Consider the following 15,528-nt stretch of genomic DNA (forward strand, 5'->3'; position numbering starts at 1 on the left):
GTGGTATCTTCAATATTTTATTAGCAAACAAGAAAAAAAGTTAACTAAACATTTTACTGAATAACTTGAGTTTATGTACAGATCTAAGTATACTACAATATATACTATTATAATACAACTGGCTTACAATATATGTAATTAGTACAGCAGTCTCAAAAAAAAAAAAACTTCAAGTTTGTCAAATCAGTGTTGTCTGAGTTAGGCAAGTTTAACATTTCCTTTTTATTCTTCCTTGGACTGAAAATATCACTATTTGTTTGAGTTTAGCTAGTACATGCTCTATTCTAACAGTCCCTCTTTTTCTGAAAGTGCTGAGTTTGAAATTTTGTTCACTCAAAAGAAAAGCCATGGAGCTTTAAAAAAAAATGTTACCTGCAATTGTTTGTTTTTTTGGCCGGTACAAATATAACTGTTTTTTGCCATAATAAGAAACCTTGTCCAGAAGTCAGGCCAAGACTCAGTAAGACTGAATGTTTTAAGACCACAAGCTGATAATGGCAGCATCCAAAGTTACCATGTCATTCTAGAACAACAAGGTGATCTGGAATACTCCAAAATCTTGGTTGGCAACAAAAGTGTAAACTCAATTCGTGAGACCTCTGCCTTCTGATGCCGGGGCCTATCAACACCGCAACCCACTTTTAGGTTGAAATTCCGACAAACAAACCAGGAGTTACGTTTTATAATGTCTGGAGAGGAATTTAATGTCACAAAAACTGATCTGTGTATCAACTACACAGTTTGCCTATAAGTTTACATTCAACTGCATTGGATGAACAACCAATTGGAAATATACTTCCAACACCACAGTGAGATGTAGTTTTGTGTTTATGAGATACCAAATGTACCTTCTCCATGACACCTCTTTCAAGGGATACATCACGTTCTGCACCAAAAGATCAAGACATCTCATGTCACACTCACCAACTAGCCCTACATGTTAACAGCACTTTAATATATCCCATTGGCCCAGTTCTTTTTTGAGTGATTCAAATTCTGGATGTTGTGTTGAAATTCTAGAGCTGAATAGCAGTAAAGCAACTAGGCATAACATTCTTAGTAATACAAGCTAATTGTTGGTTCCAAATAATTAAAATGAATCATTCTATTTCTATGCTTGGGTCATCTCAAGTTTATTCTAATGTTCTCATTAGTTGTTCCCAAGAGCAATTAAGGTAGCATATAGGGCTCAACACACCCCTGCACAACAACATGCCTTAATTCCATCTCTTGAATTCCAAGTGCAAACATAAATGTATTATTTCAATTGAATAATAAAATGCTAGCATTGCATGTTCTCAAAACAACTAAAACTGCAGGCGGTTCATGGAAAAATAATGATCAGCTATTCTTGAATTGATGCATCTTTCCTTATCATCTATCAACATGAACTATGTACACACACACACACACACACACACACACACACACACACACACACACACACACACACACACACACACACACACACACACACACACACACACACACACACACATATATATATATATATATATTATATATATATAGACACACACACACAGTCGTGGCCAAAAGTTTTGAGAATGACACAAATATTAATTTTCAAAGTCTGCTGCCTCAGGTGTATGATGGCAATTTGCATATACTCCAGAATGTTATGAAGAGTGATCAGACGAATTGCAATTAATTGCAAAGTCCCTCTTTGCCATGCAAATTAACTGAATCCTCAAAAAAAATGTCCACTGCATTTCAGCCCTGCCACAAAAGGACCAGCTGACATCATGTCGGTGATTCTCTCGTTAACACAGGTGTGAGTGTTGACGAGGACAAGGCTGGAGATCCCTCTGTCATACTGATTGAGTTTGAATAACAGACTGGAAGCTTCAAAAGGAGGGTGGTGCTTGGAATCATTGTTCTTCCTCTGTCAACCACGGTTACCTGCAAGGAAACACGTGCCATCATCATTGCTTTACACAAAAAGGGCTTCACAGGCAAGGATATTGCTGCCAGTAAGATTGCACCAATTCAACCATTTATCGGATCATCAAGAACTTCAAGGAGAGTGGTTCAATTGTTGTGAAGAAGGCTTCAGGGTGCCCAAGAAAGTCCAGCAAGCGACAGGACCGTCTCCTAAAGTTGATTCAGCTGTGGGATCGGGGCACCACCTGTACAGTTTGCTCAGGAATGGCAGCAGGCAGGTGTGAGTGCATCTGCACGCACAGTGAGGCGAAGACTTTTTGGAGGATGGCCTGGTGTCAAGAAGGGCAGCAAAGAAGCCACTTCTCTCCAGGAAAAACATCAGGGACAGACTGATATTCTGCAAAAGGTACAGGGATTGGACTGCTGAGGACTGGGGTAAAGTCATTTTCTCTGATGAATCCCCTTTCCGATTGTTTGGGGCATCCGGAAAAAAGCTTATCCGGAGAAGACAAGGTGAGCGCTACCATCAGTCCTGTGTCATGACAACAGTAAAGCATCCTGAGACTATTCATGTGTGGGGTTGCTTCTCAGCCAAGGGAGTGGGCTCACTCACAATTTTGCCTAAGAACACAGCCATGAATAAAGAATGATACCAACACATCCTCCAAGAGCAACTACTCCCAACCATTCAGGAACAGTTGGGTGACAAACAATGCCTTTTCCAGCATGATGGAGCACCTTGCCATAAGGCAAAAGTGATAACTAAGGGGCTCGGGGAACAAAACATAGATATTTTGGGTCCATGGCCAGGAAACTCCCCAGGCCTTAATCCCATTGAGAACTTGTGGTCAATCCTCAAGAGGTGGGTGGACAAACAAAAAGCCACCAATTCTGACAAACTCCAAGCATTGATTATGCAAGAATGGGCTGCCATCAGTCAGGATGTGGCCCAGAAGTTAATTGACAGCATGCCAGGGCGGATTGCAGAGGTCTTGAAAAAGAAGGGTCAACACTACAAATAGACGCTTTGCATCAACTTCATGTAATTGTCAATAAAAGCCTTTGACACTTGCAATTATACTTCAATATTCCATAGTAACATCTGACAAAAATATCGAGACACTGAGGCAGAAGACTGTGAAAATTAATATTTGTGTCATTCTCAAACTTTTAGCCACGACTGTACAGTGCCTTCTGAAAGTATTCAGACCCCTTGACTTTTTTCACATTTTGTTACATTACAGCCTCATTCAAAAATGTATTAAATAAACTCAGCAAAAAAAGAAACATCCTCTCACTGTCAACTGTGTTTATTTTCAGCAAACTTAACATGTGTAAATATTTGTATGAACATAAGATTCAACAACTGAGACACAAACTGAAATAGTTCCACAGACATGTGACTAATTGAATAATGTGTCCCTGAACAAAGGGGGGCAAAATAAAAAGTAACAGTCAGCATCTGGTGTGGTCACCAGCTGCATTAAGTACTGCAGTGCATCTCCTCCTCAAGGACTGCACCAGATTTGCCAGATCTTGCTGTGAGATGTTACCCCACTCTTCCACCAAGGCACCTGCAAGTTCCCGGACATTTCTGGGGGGAATGGCCCTAGCCCTCACCCTCCGATTCAACAGGTCCCAGACGTGCTCAATGGGATTGAGATCCGGGCTCCTCGCTGGCCATGGCATAACACTGACAATCACGCACAGAACGAGCAGTATGGCTGGTGGAATTGTCATGCTGGAGGGTCATGTCAGGATGAGCCTGCAGGAAGGGTACCACACCTGTAACGCACAGCGTTGAGATTGCCTGCAATGACAACAAGCGCAGTCCGATGAGGCTGTGACACACCGCCCCAGACCATGACGGACCCTCCACCTCCAAATCGATCCCGCTCCAGAGTACAGGCCTCGGTGTAATGCTTCGACAATAAACGTGAATCCGACCATCACCCCTGGTGAGACAAAACCGTGACATGTCAGTGAAGATCACTTTTTGCCAGTCCTGTCTGGTCCAGCGACGGTGGGTTTGTGCCCATAGGCGACGTTGTTGCCGGTGATGTCTGGTGAGCACCTGCCTTACAACAGGCCTACAAGCCCTCAGTCCAGCCTCTCTCAGCCTATTGCAGACAGTCTGAGCACTGATGGAGGGACAATCAGCTGTCTGTCCTGTCTCTAACACTGTCTTAGGCGTCTTACAGTACAGACATTGCAATTCATTGTCCTGGCCACATCTGCAGTCTTCATGCCTCCTTGCAGCATGCCTAAGGCATGTTCACGCAGATGAGCAGGGACCCTGGTCCTTTTTCCTGTCCTAAGTTTTCATAACTGTGACCTTAACTGCTTAAGCTGTTAGTGTCTTAACGACCATTACACAGGTGCATGTTCATTAATTGTTAATTGTTTATGGGTCATTGAACAAGCATTGAACATTGAGCATTGAACAAGCATGGGAAACCGTGTTTAAACCATTTACAATGGTTTAAACATTTACAATGAAGATCTGTGAAGTTATTTGAATTGAGTTTAAATACATTTCTTCACAATACTCCAAAGCGAAAACTTTTGTCATTTTTTTGCACATTTATATTAAAAAAAAAACTCAAGTATGTTCGACCGGTATTCAGGTGCATCCTGTTTCCATTGATCATCCTCTAATTTTTTACCCCCCAATGTTGTGGTATCCAATTGGTATTAGTTACAGTCTTGTCTCATCACTGTAACTCCCGTACGGACTCGGGAGAGGCGAAGGTCAAAAGCCATGCGTCCTCCGAAACACAACACAACCAAGCCACAACTGTTTCTTGACACAATGCCTATCCAACCCGGAAGCCAGCCGCACCAATGTGTCGGAGGAAACACTGTACACCTGGCGACCTGGTCAGCGTGCCCGGCCCGCCACAGGAGTTCCTAGTGCGCGATAAGACAAGGATATCCCTGCCAGCCAAACCATCCCTAACCCGGACGACGCTGGGCCAATTGTGTGCCGCCCCATGGGTGACAGAGCCTGGGCTCGAACCCAGGGTCTCTGGTGGCACAGCTAGCACTGCCTTAGACCACTGCACCACCCGGGAGGCCCCTTGTTTCTACAACTTGATTGGAGTCCACCTGTGGTAAATTCAATTAATTGTACATGATTTGAAAAGGCACACCCCTGTCTATATAAGGTCCCACAGTTGACTGTGCATATCAGAGTGAAAACAAAGCCATGAGGTTGAAGGAATTGTCCATAGAGCTCCGAGGCAGAATTGTCAAGGAACAGATCTGGGGAAGGGTACCAAAAAATGTCTGCAGCATTTACAGTCCCCAAGAACACAGTGGCCTCCATCATTCTTAAATGGAAGAGTTTTGGAAACACCAAGACTCTTTCTAGACCTCGCCGCCCAGCCAAACTGAACAACCATGGAAGAACAGCCTTCGTCAGACAGGTGACCAAGAACCCGATGGTTTAGAGTTCCTCTGTGGAGATGGGAGAACCTTCCAGAAGGACAACCATCTCTGCAGCACTGCACCAACTAGGCCTTTATGGTAGTGGCTAGACAGAAGCCACTCTTCAGTAAAAGGCACGACAGCCCACTTGGAGTTTGGCAAAAGGCACCGCAAGACTCTCAGACCATGAGAAACAAGATTCTCTGGTCTGGTGAAACCAAGATTGAACTCTTTGACCTGAATGCAAAGCATCACGGCTGGAGGAAACGTGGCACCATCCCTACGGTGAAGCATGGTGGTGGCAGCATCTTGCTGTGTGGATGTTTTTCAGTGGCAGGGACTGGGAGACTAGTCAAGATCGAGGCAAAGATGACCGGAGCAAAGTAGAGAGAGATCCTTGATGAAAACCTGCTCCAGAGCGCTCAGGACCTCAGACTGGGGCGTAGGTTCACCTTCCAACAAGACAACAACCCTAACACACAGTGAAGACAATACAGGAGAGGCTTCAGGACAAGTCTCTGAAAGTCCTTGAGTGGCTCAGCCAGAGCCCGGACTTGAACCCGATCGAACATCTCTGGAGAGACCTGAAAATAGCTGTGCAGCAACGCTCCCCATCAAACCTGATAGAGCTTGAGAGGATCTGCAGAGAAGAATGGGAGAAACTCCCCAAATACAGATGTGGCAAGCTTGTAGCGTCATACTCATGAAGACTCGAGGCTGTAATCGCTACCAAAGGTGATTCAACAAAGTACTGAGTAAAAGGTCTGAATACTTATGTAAATGTGATATTTCTGTTTTTTTTATCTTCATAAAATTTTTAAAAGCCAGTTTTTTCTTTGTCATTATAGGTATTGTGTGTAGATTGAGGAGAGAAAAAAATGAATCAATTGTAAAATAAGGTTGTAACTTAACAAAATGTGGAAAAAGTCAAGGGGGGTCTGAATACTTTCCGAAGGCACTGTTATGGTAAAGAAATTCACAAATCAAGTCTTACTTTAGAGATGTATTTCGAAAAAATATCCTGCACTGCATTCAATCATTCACTAAAGTCCAAAAAGTGATTGAGGAAATTGCATATGAATAGTGGAATATACAGTACTCCCAGGTGTGTGTACTACGTTATGCTGGGCCTTCCAATAGAATACAGTTCCACATCAAGTAGTTCAGCACTTGTACAGCACACTTAACTTGGGCCACTCATTTGGGTTTCATGAGAAATATGAAAAGTAGCATAAATAACTTCAAACCAGTAAGTAGCATGAACCTTGAACCCAAAAGAATCAACAGGCATTATCCGCGATCTCTACAAACCAGCAAAAATTAATTCACCAATTTCCACCAATAAACTGAGTTATTTTCAGAACAGTGCTTCACTTGAAATGGCATTAATCTAAATTACATTTTAAACAATCTTTAAATTCTTATACAATTTTCCAAAAACAAATCCAAACTAAAAAAGCTTTTTCACAAGGTTTTTCAACAACAAATGTTGATTTTTGTTACTTATCATAAGGGCACGCAACTCCTTCCTTCAAGAATTAAGACAGAAAACCTTCATATAGGGAGCAACGTTCAAGAAAAGAAACTTAATTTGGAATATTTCACTGTTGTTTTAAAGCAATGTGTTGGTAAAGCAAGTATGTTGGTAAAGCAATAAATGTGATGGTAGGTTATCATGTTTGAGGGCTAGTGCCTTTACAGTGTGCACTTTGCTGAAGCGGATGTTTGCGGTCATTACAATGCTGGTGTGGGATAGGATCTTAACTCAAGCTCTTCAACACCCTCTTGTCTTAATGGCCCAGTGCAGTCCAACATTTTCCTCTGCTTTATATACAATCCCACACTATGAGGTTGGAATAATCTTGTGAAATTGTGAAAATGATAATGCCCCTTTAGTGTATGAGCTGTTTGAAAAGACCACCTAAAATTTCAGAGTGATTTGGTGGGATGGTGTTTTGGCCTGCCTGGTAAAATCACCAGGTGGTAAATTAGTTAATAGACTAATAAGAAAGAGTTTCATATCTCTCTGCCAATAACAGATAGTTTTCCGTTTTCCCCTTCCAACAGTCCTTACAAAAATATTGCTTGAGAAATTCCTAAGAAGCGATTTTTGTTTTTTGTTGACCATTTTAATTGAAAACAATCACAGTAGCTAGGTTTGCATGACTTGTTGCGGATAAAGGTCAGTGAGTGATGTAGTGCACACAACATGTACTTTGTTGCTTATGTTTTCATGTACCGAATAAAAATCAAAACGTTCAATGTGTTTCCATCGCATTTTCAACTCTACAGATTGTGACAAAACTAACTGTTGCTTTAAATAGCAAACGTGCCTACTCTGGTCTTGGTATGTGCGAGCGCGCTAACAGCTCTCAGATGCAGTGCAGGTAGTCTCTGCGTGTCGGTTAGTCTACATGATGTGCTTGTTATGAATAAGAGAGAGAATCTTTTTATTTGTCAAACGGCAGTCAAGCATCGATCATCATGTCACCAGAATAAGACCCTCTACATTTATTGGAAAGGAAGATCAAGCTCATCACTGTGCACTTTCACCACCCTGTGAAGTTCATCGTAACTTATTTCATCCGTAGCCTGATAAACTGCATCATTTCCCGAGTTGTAGCGGGAGGAGTCGAGGACCACACACCATGTCATCGCATGACTCCAAATTTACTTTGATATGACGGTTATTATATCAATAATTTACGAATAAAGGCGTTTCCACCGCCATTTCTGGCATAATTAATTTTACCGACACAAAAAGATCCCACCATGTCGAAAGAACAAATTATCTGTGGCATTTACAAAATTGTACCGGAAACCTCCTATTTCCACCACAACGATTGTGATTATTATTATTTTTTTTATGCAGTATGACTTTACTCACATAAAAACTGTGAATGGAAACATGGTTAGTAAGGTATTGTTAACTAGAAATCGTTAACTAGAAATGATTTGATATTCAGATAAAAACAGCTGCATTGGACCTTTAAGACTTGGAGGACATGTACATGGATGTATTTCACACACAGGAAGCAGCGTTGCTCCTTGGGTCTCGGTGCATGTTTCTGTATAATAGCATTAGACTGTCACCAGAGGCAGAAACAGTCAACCTCTTTGTCAATCATGCAGTAAAAGACAACAAAACACAATGAATACCAAAGCTTAGATACAACCTGAAGCATTCCCACACTAATGCCAACCAGATAGAGGGGTGAATGATCATGACTGAGAAATGTATAGGACCAGGCCCTTTTCCCATCAGGAATGATCCATTGGCTCCAGGGCGTTGGTATGCTCTGCATCCTGGCTATCCATTTCCTCCAGCTCCTCTGACCCTGCATCCTTTCCATCAGGCTTGTTCCCTGCCTCCACTGATGTGCCATGAGCACCAGCAGTAGATACGTCCATAGAAGAGGCCTCCTTTACGGCTGCCCCTGGGGCAGATTGGGAAGCACTCATCTTAGCCCCACTTGTCCTCTCTGCAGGGCCCCCAATGCCTGCCCCTGCATTGCTCTGCTCCCTCAGGTGCCTGTCCATGGAGGCCTGGATGGATGAGACCATCTCCTGTAGTTTTTTCCTCTGTTCTTCGATCATACTAGGGTCCAGGTGTCGGCTGTCTTTCATGGTGACAAAACCGGGAGCCATGCGCACCAACTCCTTGGTCGCCTCCTCTGAGATGTCAGACAGGTCAGGTCCCTTGGAGGCGCTGGCGCTCAGGTCCACCCCGCTGCTGTGCTGCCTGGTGATGGGCTTGTGTTCAGGGGGAGAGCCGCCTGGGGCGCTGCCCAGGGAGTGGCCCTTACCCTGGAAGGCGTTGACACTTTGGAGCTGCTCCTTCTTGCGCACCACACCTCCACTCCCGAGCCTCAGCAGGCTGTGAGAGGGGCTTCCCTCGCGACTCCTGGAGGCAGCTTCAGAGCGGAGCTGCACCAGGGCCTCCTTGACGAGGTCCTCCACGTCAGGGCCCACGGGAAAGTGTCCCGCTGCATCCACACACAGCTCCAGACGCTCCTCTGCTGCGTTGTAAACAAACGTCTTTCCAGTCAGGTGTGGGAGGGTGCAGTGCTTGCCATCCATCAGGCCTGCAGATGAGACAAGAGCCATAATAGATGGTCATAAACACAGATCAGTACATATTAGATGCAAAGTTGAATATACCGTAGCTGTCATTTAAGTTACACAAATTGCTAAGAGGATAAAGCCTATAACAGAAAACATGACTACATACCCATATCTTTCTTCACAATGTTGTAGAAAACTCCACCTTGGTGGAATAAGTGAGGCAGTTTTTTGGCATATGACCAGACATCTTCTCCTGAATATGAATAAAACATACTGCAATTAGCATGTGAAACATGAAAATAAATGAATACAATTCAATTCCTCAGAGAAATGTGTGCTTTTGATCAAAATTCTAATTCTGTAGTAAAAATAGTAGGGCTGTGAATTGCCGATACGATATATATTACGATTCTTATGTATTGAGATTCGACAAGAGACAGACATGAGAAAACGAGTTTTGGTAATGGAAATAAAAGGCTGAAAACAAATTGTCTCCCTATTTAAAAAGAAGATGGAGAACAAGCTATGAAGGAAATACTGGAGTTTAGGTGAAGGTACAGCCAACTAGCGCAAATAAGCTAGCAATTTCTCCCCTTGATCACAAAAAAATGGGTAGGGCGGGGTGGATATCAAATCTAGCAACTTCTCTCTGCCTGAGGCTGCATGCGTTTCAATGAATACCGAATGCCATGTTGGTGATGTAGGCTACACAGAAAGCACTTGGAGTAGATTATAATTATAATTTCAACTGGAAAAAAAGTCATTATCCACAAAGATTCCATCCATGACAGCCCACCCAGTCACTCAATACCTGTATTAGGCCACTTTGTCATTCATCCTGCTTCTTGTAACCAATCCAAGAACAGCATGCCCTTATGCTGTGTAAAGCTACTGTCTGCGACACCTATATACTACCCTCTCACTCCTATCACATTCAGTTGCTGGCCTTATATTTACTGAAGGGATGATCTAAGACATGACGCTTTTAAAACTAGATAACCAATTGCCTGGAACTATTGGCCTAGTCTAAAAAGATGAATCAACAAACAAGTTCTCCATCTACCGGAAGTCATTTTTGACTTTTTGTAATGACATCACAGCAGTGTTCTGCTTAACTCCTCTGTCACTTACGTGTTGCGTGATCGCGTCTTTCTTTTGTAGCAGTAAATAATGACAGCCTAACTATTGACTTGAATACTAAAACCTTTCCGCACCCTTCCCTTTTCTTACCCATTAAGGTTGCTAGGAGACAGAGGGAGGACATCTCAAGGTCAATGTTGTCCTGCAGCTCTCTGCTAGTATTCATTCTGCTGGAAGTCACTGGATCATCACTCTTCACAGAGAGGAGGGAATGCAGGGTTGAATAGGAACTGGAAGCACTTGGGGCGGATGCCTTGCGGTCCTCTGGACCTCTCAGGATCTCCACAGTCACCCTGTCGCCGTGTTGGAGAGCCACCGGTTCATTCTCTGCTCCATCCTTGGGAGGGAAAAGTTCTTTGGGTGGGAATCCATGTCGGATACATTGCTGAGCTGGAGGCATGGTGAACTCATTAGCAATGCTCCTCTGGAGCTCAGAGAAGGTGGTCTGAGCTTGTAGAGTGAGCATGGCCTGCCGCCCATCGCTAGTGGTGACACGGATCTTCTTCTCCTTGCTGGAAGTGGGGGAGGAGGAGGATTTGGTGGGTGTGGCTGGGGAGGAGGAGGAATGTTCCTGAGCAGCACTTGGGGAGGGTGGCCTGCCCTGTCCCTTCTGCTCCTGCTTCAGTCGATCCGTCCTCCTCTTCTGGGTCACTAGGGCCTGCTCGCTGATGCTCTGCTGAAGGCTCCGCTCTGCCTTACTCACTGTAAGCTCCTCTTTGTGAATGGTCTTTGATTTCTGCCCAGTTAGTATGATCTTAGTCGGTGGCTGTGTGTCAACAGCCTGCTGAGTTTCCACCACGTCTGTGAGTCTCTGAGCATGCGCCCCGTCAATGGAGACTGGGTTATACTCGTCTGGGTTCTTCTTGGCAGTGTGATGTAAAATGGTGTTCACCACTTTCTGCACTAGGAGCTCACTGCCAAACTCCCCAGGGAAATGCTTGGTGACCAGTTTCATGGCGACATCATACACGTTGCTGTTCAGGTCCACATGAACCTCATACTGGAACCAGTACACAGTCTCCCGCACGACCCGCCCACCCCACTCCAGAGTGATGGGGAAAGCCTCTGGCAGATTGTCGTATTCCTTTCCCTCCCAGTAGTGCTTAAAGCCGCAGCCACATTTGCCCCCCTGGGAACGGGTGTTGGTTCTGTCTCCATCCAGATACACCACAGAGCCGTTGCCATGGATGTGGCGCACGGAGGTGCCGTGGCACCAGTTGCATGTGTTCAAAGAGCTCAGCTTGTAGTCAGGAATGAGGATGTCCCTCTCAGGGTCGTAACAGCAGACAACCTTGTTCAGCGGGAAGCTGTAGTTCTTGTCAGGTCTGAGCTTCCCGTGGGTGGATTTAGCCAGGTTGTAAAGCTTACCACCTGGAGCCAGCCACTCAGGTAGAACATGGAGCTCAGAGAGTGCATTGCAGATCAGACAGCGATGTAGCCGGTTTTCCATGACTGATTTCCTGGCAGCCTCCGTCACCTCTTCGGGTTGGACGCCGATCACACCGGTCCGTCTGTAAACGTACTGATGCACGTCTGCCACCAGGGAGGGGTGGATTCCATGCTTCTCCATGAAGATCTCCTCCATGGCATTGACCAGTCTCATCACATACTTGTCTTGTAAGCTCCTGTCTCCCCCGATGACACAGCTCCCATCTTGTTCCAGCTTTATATACTTCTTGATGAGCTCCTGTGGCACTCCCCATGCCTTGGGGAGAAGCCTCGGTGGCAGCTTGGGGAGAAGAGTGTTCTTTATCCCGACGAGGGGGATGTAGTGGTTACGCCCTGAGCTACTCCAGGCGATGCATATAGGCTTGTTAAACTTCCCGTCTTTTCCTTTGCACTGCTCTTCCGGCACAAGCCCAGGGAGAAAACTTGCAGAGTAATCCCCAGAGCTCCTCATTCCACTCAGTGAATCTAACAAGATTATGGGGCGGTGCAGCACATTGGCCAAGCCGAATATGTGAATGTTCCGAAGTCCCAGTGGCACACCCTCCGGTGGGATAAACAGGGGGTCACATTCGTTGATGATGTCCTCCCATTCGGCTGCATCAATAAAATCCTGAAAGAGTGCCTTGTAGCGATCCAAGTTTTGTTTGAAATGTTGTTTCAAATTCTCTCTCAAGGCATGCCAGAACAGTTCTCTGCCTACCAGGGCCCTGGACACAGCATGAACAAGACAATGTCCATCTCCATCCACATGAACAGGAATGAGGCATTCTTTGTTGCCGTTTGCTTTCTTCATCTCCTCCAAAGTGTCGTGAAGGTATATCAGGCTCCCGGATCTGTCCTTGCCATAGCCAACCGTAGATACATGCTCCTGTTCAATTAGAAACGCCCTGTCTCCTAGAAGTGAACAGTCGAACATTTCTCCTTGATTCATTTCCCGCAGCAGTTTCGCTTTTCCCGTCTGCTTATCCATTCCATACCTTGTGAGAATAGGAGAAAGGAGTTTGCAATGGTAGTTGGAAAGCCCCATCACTTTCACCAGCTCTGTTCCCTTTTTCGGTGCACCAGTGACACCCAGTAAGGCATTTCTTAACAAATTGTGAAGCACAACGTCTGGATCAGTTACTTCTTCCACATTTAAAAGATTATTCTGTTCGTGGCGTTGGCCACACTCTGTGCATTCAATGCTAATCGAACCGTAAGCAGGGAAGAATAGCCTCGCCTGGCATTTCGGGTCTGGGCAGGTACCGGACAAAATACGCTTGTCCTTTTTCTTGGAGCCCTGTAGCAACGACATTCTGGCGAATAAAACTATACTATGTATTGATCCTACAAGACCATAATGGTTTAACCACCAAATAACTGCCTAGCAATCCCGCTTTGACTCAAGTACTAAGCTAGTATTTGCCAGAATAACAACCGATAACAACCGATAACAACACGGAAGCGATTGTTTTTTCTCTCCATGAACGAACGACTAGCGTTTCGTCAGCAACACTAAAAAAGGTACTTCCGGGTCATGTAATTTCAGCAATTTTTGAAATAAAAGTTCCCCACATATGTTTAATTTATTCATGATAATGAAAAATAATTGTCGAAACATTAACAATGAGTCAATGTTCATAATTAAATGACATTTGCATTAGAAAACTATTCTAGGTGCCGAAGTAAAAGTGGGGTTGGGATTACCCAGTAGGGTCTGTTGATGGTGTTATTTCATGGGGACTGAGGACTATGCCCAGCAAAACTTTCTACTCCACCCACTCCAATCACCTCCTCAAGCCTCTTCCTTCAAGTAAAGTGATGAGACCCAGGACAGCAAGACTTGGTCACATTTGATTTGATTTTATCAGCACCTTCTCTGAGGCTATGAGGTCGATGAACTCATGTTGAGTCTAAATCATACTTCTACACTGTTGTACTGTCTTTTTAACTCTCTGCTGACTGACGAATTCAGGACTATATCTAAATGATGAAACTATACATGAACTAATTTAGCTTTCTCTTTGTTTGCTTCCAATGTGAAATAAACGCCATTCCACACCAGACTTGCACTCTTGGCTTTCCCTATAATGTGTGTGCCAAATTCCAACTATTACCAGGTGATTAGGAAAGAAAATAATTACTTCAAAGAAACAATGTTAACAATGTGGCCAGTAGATGGGGTGTTAATTAACCGGCATACCTGTAAATTACCAACATTATAATTGAATTACAAAACTTCCATCAGTAAGGCTGTTCTGAATGGATCGTCACTTTTCATTCATCTAGCAAACTCATTAACTCACATCGCTTTCTCTTACCTTTTATACGATAATTATTATATCTGTCTTTGAGGAGCATTTACATTTACATTTAAGTCATTTAGCAGATGCTCTTATCCAGAGCGACTTACAAATTGGTGAATTCACCTTCTGACATCCAGTGGAACAGCCACTTTACATTATCTTGGTTTCATTGTGTAGTTCTGATAGAAAGGATGAGTCGAGCTCATTTACAAATCCGTCCCATTCAACATAATGAATGATGTTCAATGTCATACACGTTGTATTTAACTAATATGCATAAAAGTTATTCGGATGTTTGTTGAAGTATTTTTCAAGAAGCCCAATACAAAATGATATTGCACGCAACGGATTGCCATTTCAAGCATTTTGGCTAGACAAATACCATTTATTTTTTGAGGCTGTATCCTAGTAAGATCATGCTGCTATAGGTATCACCCAAATTATGCCTATAGACTATCAACGGTTATCACAGAGTTTAACCGTGCTTTTCTTCAACCTACCCTGGTCGCAATTCATCAAAATGTTTTCATCTTGGACTTGTGAGTTCAGGTTTCTGTGGTTGTGTGACATATAGTTGTTTAAGCTGTTTGACCACAGTAAAAGTCCAGCAACACTTCCTGACCTTGTTCAAACTCACCTGATTTGTATTCTAAGGACAGTAGTGAGTAGACTGGATCCTGGTTTTATAGACACACAATTGATCGTTTTGCCTGTACAGTGTTATATTTGTACCCTATAGTGTCCAGTGGCTCCATTTTAAGCTGTTTGACCGCAGTAAAAGTCCAGCAACACTGGATATGACCTAGATTTTTTAAATCAAACTGAACTTTTTTGTATAATAGGGACTCTGGTGAGTATGCTGGACGATGGTTTTATGGACATACAATCCATTGTTTTCCTGTACAGTGCAATTTATTTTTGCAATACAACAAAAAATACAGTAAGACCTTCCTTAAACATTACATTTCAAAATTGCATCCTTGAACAATAACACCAGTAAATTAACAAGATTCATACAATCAAAATAACGAGTTATTTTCTTAGCTTGTCATTGTATATATATGTTTTACCAGTAGGCTAATATGTTCTTTACATTAATTTACTTAATCTCCAACCATTTCTCAATGTGCCCTACCTTATAAAATTCTTTATCTTATACAAAGTAGTAATACTCTTGAGCTTTTGCCACCATGTAGTAACAAAAACATGTCGCATCATTTTAACATTATGCACCTTGAAAACCTGCAAAAATGATTGA

At 43.4% G+C, this 15,528-nt stretch overlaps 1 protein-coding gene across 1 annotated transcript; it reads right to left on the reverse strand.

The window, feature by feature from the left end:
• Nucleotides 1–4: 4 nt before the first annotated feature.
• On the reverse strand, nt 5–13,453 carry vcpip1 (valosin containing protein (p97)/p47 complex interacting protein 1). Its single transcript, XM_064937938.1, has 3 exons — nt 10,627–13,453; nt 9,563–9,649; nt 5–9,416 (listed from the first exon to the last, which is right to left on the reverse strand). The coding sequence occupies exons 1-3, from the start codon at nt 13,277–13,279 to the stop codon at nt 8,593–8,595; spliced, it is 3,564 nt and encodes a 1,187-aa protein (XP_064794010.1). The 5' UTR covers nt 13,280–13,453; the 3' UTR covers nt 5–8,592.
• Between the last annotated feature and the right edge of the window lie 2,075 nt (nt 13,454–15,528).

The sequence above is a fragment of the Oncorhynchus masou genome, chromosome 3, assembly GCF_036934945.1.
Source record: "Oncorhynchus masou masou isolate Uvic2021 chromosome 3, UVic_Omas_1.1, whole genome shotgun sequence".
In the NCBI taxonomy this organism is placed as follows: Eukaryota; Metazoa; Chordata; class Actinopteri; order Salmoniformes; family Salmonidae; genus Oncorhynchus; species Oncorhynchus masou.

Excerpts from the sequence above, each read along its gene's own strand:
- vcpip1 (XM_064937938.1), bottom strand. The coding sequence starts at position 13,279 with ATGTCGTTGCTACAGGGCTCCAAGAAAAAGGACAAGCGTATTTTGTCC. Across the intron at positions 9,650-10,626 it reads TCTCCTAGCAACCTTAATGG|GAGAAGATGTCTGGTCATAT; the intron begins GTAAGAAAAGGG and ends ATTCATATTCAG. Across the intron at positions 9,417-9,562 it reads CATTGTGAAGAAAGATATGG|GCCTGATGGATGGCAAGCAC; the intron begins GTATGTAGTCAT and ends TCTCATCTGCAG.